This window comes from Rhinolophus sinicus, chromosome 3, assembly GCF_057876585.1.
Source record: "Rhinolophus sinicus isolate RSI-liver-muscle chromosome 3, RSI-T2T, whole genome shotgun sequence".
Classification (NCBI taxonomy): Eukaryota; Metazoa; Chordata; class Mammalia; order Chiroptera; family Rhinolophidae; genus Rhinolophus; species Rhinolophus sinicus.
Window position 1 is genome coordinate 159,915,933 of NC_142503.1, and position 4,045 is coordinate 159,919,977.

General features: G+C 44.5%; 1 protein-coding gene across 1 annotated transcript; it reads left to right on the forward strand.

Annotated features, from left to right (window-relative positions):
- The first annotated feature begins 1,290 nt into the window (after positions 1-1,290).
- Positions 1,291-3,539, forward strand: RPLP1 (ribosomal protein lateral stalk subunit P1). The gene is made up of 4 exons (XM_074327501.2): positions 1,291-1,491; positions 2,187-2,261; positions 3,085-3,202; positions 3,423-3,539. Exons 1-4 carry the CDS (start codon positions 1,420-1,422, stop codon positions 3,500-3,502), a joined length of 345 nt encoding a protein of 114 aa, XP_074183602.1. The 5' UTR covers positions 1,291-1,419; the 3' UTR covers positions 3,503-3,539.
- The last annotated feature ends 506 nt before the right edge of the window (positions 3,540-4,045 follow it).

Below are 4,045 nucleotides of genomic sequence, written 5' to 3' on the forward strand. Positions count from 1 at the left end.
CTTGGAATCTTCCCTTTTTTTTTTTTTACTTAATTCAATTGACTTTGCAGGGTTTCAAGAGCAGCATTCATAAATTTCCAGGTATGAAAACTTTTAATTCTTGATATTATACCTAACTTAAATCCATATATAAAAAGTGAGGTCAACATCCTGGCAGCATAAATCCTTTTTTATTTTTTCTCTCCCCTTTTACTTAAAATTAATTGGTCATTCATAACTGAACAAAAGTGTCTGTGCACATTACACTAGAACATCTAAGATTTCTACCCACATGTGCTTCAGAAAGTGGGTACATTGGAACTCAGAGGACGCTTTTGGATCCAAGGGAGTCAGTGAGCCTGCCCCACCCCCACTTGCAGTGATGGGGGGGAAATGAAATGGGAGAGTGCAAAACGGTGGAAACACAAGGGAGATGGAGAATTTGTGGACTAGCACCGCGCCCGCGACCAGCCAACGTGGTGGGAGAACCAGGCATGCCATCCGATGGGATAGAGACCAGTTTGGAGGCAGAGGAGAGGGAGTAACTCGATAAGCCATTTCCATTCAAATCACCAGGTGCCTCAGTTATAAAAACAAGTTGAAGTGGAAAAGATCCCCAACATTCTTAGTATATTGTTTTTACTTTGGGAGGGGCAGGAAAAAACAAAATTTACTCATAATCCCCATCCCTCTCCACACACAAGCAGGAGGCACTTAGGATTCCAGATTCCAAGTCCAGGCTCCACCGTGGGCTGTGTCACCCTGGGCTAGTTAACCCGCTCTACTTTAGTTTTGCCATCTATGAAATGGAGATACTAGTACTTACCTCTTATACTGTGTGAGCATTAAATGTATCCGTGTGGCTCAGTGCCTGGGACATAGTGGGCGCTCAAATGCTGCTACTGTCGTAACGCAAGTTTCTCGTTTACTCCTATATTCACTTACTTTACCTGAGACGTCGTACTAAGCAAGTGGGCCTCCAGGCTGTAAAGTAGCTCCTGCCTCCATGTGGTCACCTGCTTGGGGGGAAGGGGAAGCTGGGACGTCATTAAATGATTGTATAAATAGTGTCATACAAGCTACAGTACATAGGATGACGTCCATTTACCTAGCTAACTTTCCTAAAAATATTTTTACTGTAAGCCCTAAGCTTCATCCAAACCAAGATAATTAATTAGGATTTACGGGTGCCTAGCAACTGAACTCGCAAACGAGCGAGTCAAGCCTTGTGCGCAGGCGCCTCTGGCTCCGCCTCTTCCGCCAGGCGTGGGCACGGATTGGTCCGTGCGGCTGGTATAAGATGCTGCGCAGGCTCGCCAGTCCTTTTCCTCAGCTGCCGGTAAGGTGCTCGGTCCTTCCGAGGAAGCTAAGGCCGCGTTGGGGTGAGGCCCTCACTTCATCCGGCGACTAGCACCGCGCCCGGCAGCACTCGCCTGAAGCATGGCCTCCGTCTCAGAGCTAGCCTGCATCTACTCGGCCCTCATCCTGCACGACGATGAGGTGACAGTCACGGTGAGTGCGAGCCCGGGCCGGCGTTGGGGAGGCCTGCGGGCGGCATTTTCTCCCTCCTCCCAGTCAGGCCCTTCCGTTCGCAGCCCGGGCCACCGACACCCCCGCGGGGTCTTCGGGCTGAGCGACCATAAAGGTGGACCCCTGTGCGGGTTGGCCAGGGGCCTAGGCCACGTGCTGGCCCCGAGAGGGACTGGATTACATTTGCGGCTGCGCGCTCTGCCTTTGAGAAATTTATTTACAGAAACTTGTGCAGCGCATGAGCATACTAATCCACGCTTAGTTGTGTTCCGGGGCACTTTATGTCTTTTTGGTATGATGTTCTTGAATTCCTTTGGTGCTCTTAGTAGAGCACATAAACCCTGCTCTACCTCTCGGACTTGACTTCTAACTTAAAATAGTTACATGACTTGGGCAAATCCCAAGCCTGTGAAATGGCAGCGATGAACTCACCGCCTTGTAAGGTGCCAGGCACAAAGGAGCAGATGCGTTTAGTTTGCTCGTGACAGCTGAAAAGATAGAATAATAAGAAATGGTCGTCTTAAATAAACATACGTAAAATACAGGTAAAGTATTTGAACTAGATAAACGTGGTTTTGTATACGTTTTGAGTGATTTACTTTCATTTGCAGTATTTTGGAGACATTTAAGAAAACTACACTTTGATCTCTGATGAATTGGCATTTTATTTGTTCTAGGAGGATAAGATCAATGCCCTCATTAAAGCAGCCGGTGTAAATGTTGAACCTTTCTGGCCAGGCTTGTTTGCAAAGGTAAGGTAATGGTGGTATTGGAGAAGTAAATTTGGGAAGACCTAATTTACTTAAGAAGTCAGGGGTTCGTGCCAACATCCAGAAGTGCCAGAAGGCCCAATATTCCACTGGACCGACTCCAATTAAGGCTTCAGTTTGTCTCATCGTTGTGTCTTTTATTGATCTCATTCTGGTTTTTCTTCTGTTCTGAAACCATGGTTAACTGAATTAAGCAGGTCATTCCTTAACAAGGGTCATGGTTACCTCTCATTGTACAGGTTACTTAGTCTCTGGCAAGTGAAGATCATAGCCTCAACTTAACCTTGTGTCTTGCAAAGAGCTTTGAAAGATCGAAAACATTGTACGTATATAATAGAATGAATTCCCTCGGGAAAAGGCCTAGAATTAGCAGTCTGAAAAATTGAATTCACTGTTAAAAGGAGGTGGAACTGTGGGAAGAATCCTGGTCTAAGTACTTAAGGAAACTTTTTTAACAAGCTAAGCTAGCATTTTGGGGCCAGTTTTGTCATATAAAATGAATTCAGTTAGTTGTATCTTACTAAAATATAGCAATGCGAGTATGAGATTTAAAGCTTGAGGGTTTTTTTGTGATTGCTTGTTTTTAATACAGCTGTGTGGGTCACCTTAGTTTAAATTTTAGGGAATCTAAGTTGCAGACAAACTGTCGATGGCAGACTCCAGCAAAGGAGAAGGAAGATGTTAATATATATATGTATAGTGATGGGAATTGATCATTATTAAGTTAAAAAAGGAACTTTTTTCTGGGAGCGTCCTATAAAAGGACACAACTGAGCGTTTGCATATGTATGTACTTGTGTTGTAGGCTCTGGCCAATGTCAACATCGGGAGCCTCATCTGCAATGTAGGGGCTGGTGGACCTGCCCCAGCAGCTGGTGCTGCACCAGCAGGAGGTCCTGCCCCCTCCACCACTGCTGCGCCAGGTAGGAAACTTTGTATTGGAGGGAGGAGTGGAGATTAAAATTTATTATAGGCAGAATTGCCCTTGATGTGCTAAGAGTAGGTGTATAGAAATCCTAAAACCAGAGGCTTTGTTTGATAAGGGGCACCTTAGGGTATTTTGATTATGTAAGTTGAAGGTTCTGGAGCTCTTTGAAGTTTAAAATACTGAGATGTGTAATTGACTTTTTTTTTTTTTTTAAGCTGAGGAGAAGAAAGTGGAAGCAAAGAAAGAAGAATCTGAGGAGTCTGATGATGACATGGGCTTTGGTCTTTTTGACTAAACCTCTTGTAACATGTTCAATAAAAAGCTGAACTCTGCTGCTGTTGGTCTTGCTGATTGCCTAGAGGTGTGCTACGTGAAGATGATCTCACTTTTATAACGCTGGCTTTGAGTCTTTTCTGCTATAACACAAGATGGGGTTTTTTCCTCTGCCGCCATCTTGTGGTGGGAAGTAATACACAAGCTAGACACCGTGCTGAGAATGCACCTAATTTTGCAGCACTGAGAAATGAATGTGGGGTGGAGAGGGGATCAGAGCAGATGCCTTGTCCAGATTACCTATGTAATTTAATGGTTACAGGATTTGTCCCCTAGGCATAAGAGTAATGGGGCGAGGGGTGACCCAGATGTCACATTCCCCAAACAAAACGGGGTAAAAATTTGAGCTATGATGAACCATCTGAGGTAGAATATTAATACTACATCCCTGGGTTTCATCAATAATACTGAAGAAGTAGAGAACATTCCGTTTAAGTCCCCAGTTACACACAGTGGATAAAATTAGAATCCAAACCTGTTTGAAAAACTAATGAACTAGCTTTTG

What these genes read in the sequence shown, in the direction of transcription:
- RPLP1 (XM_074327501.2), top strand. Translation starts at nt 1,420, where the DNA reads ATGGCCTCCGTCTCAGAGCTAGCCTGCATCTACTCGGCCCTCATCCTG. An exon ending in ACGATGAGGTGACAGTCACG is followed by an intron (nt 1,492 to 2,186) that starts GTGAGTGCGAGC and finishes TATTTGTTCTAG; the next exon opens with GAGGATAAGATCAATGCCCT. An exon ending in GGCCAGGCTTGTTTGCAAAG is followed by an intron (nt 2,262 to 3,084) that starts GTAAGGTAATGG and finishes CTTGTGTTGTAG; the next exon opens with GCTCTGGCCAATGTCAACAT.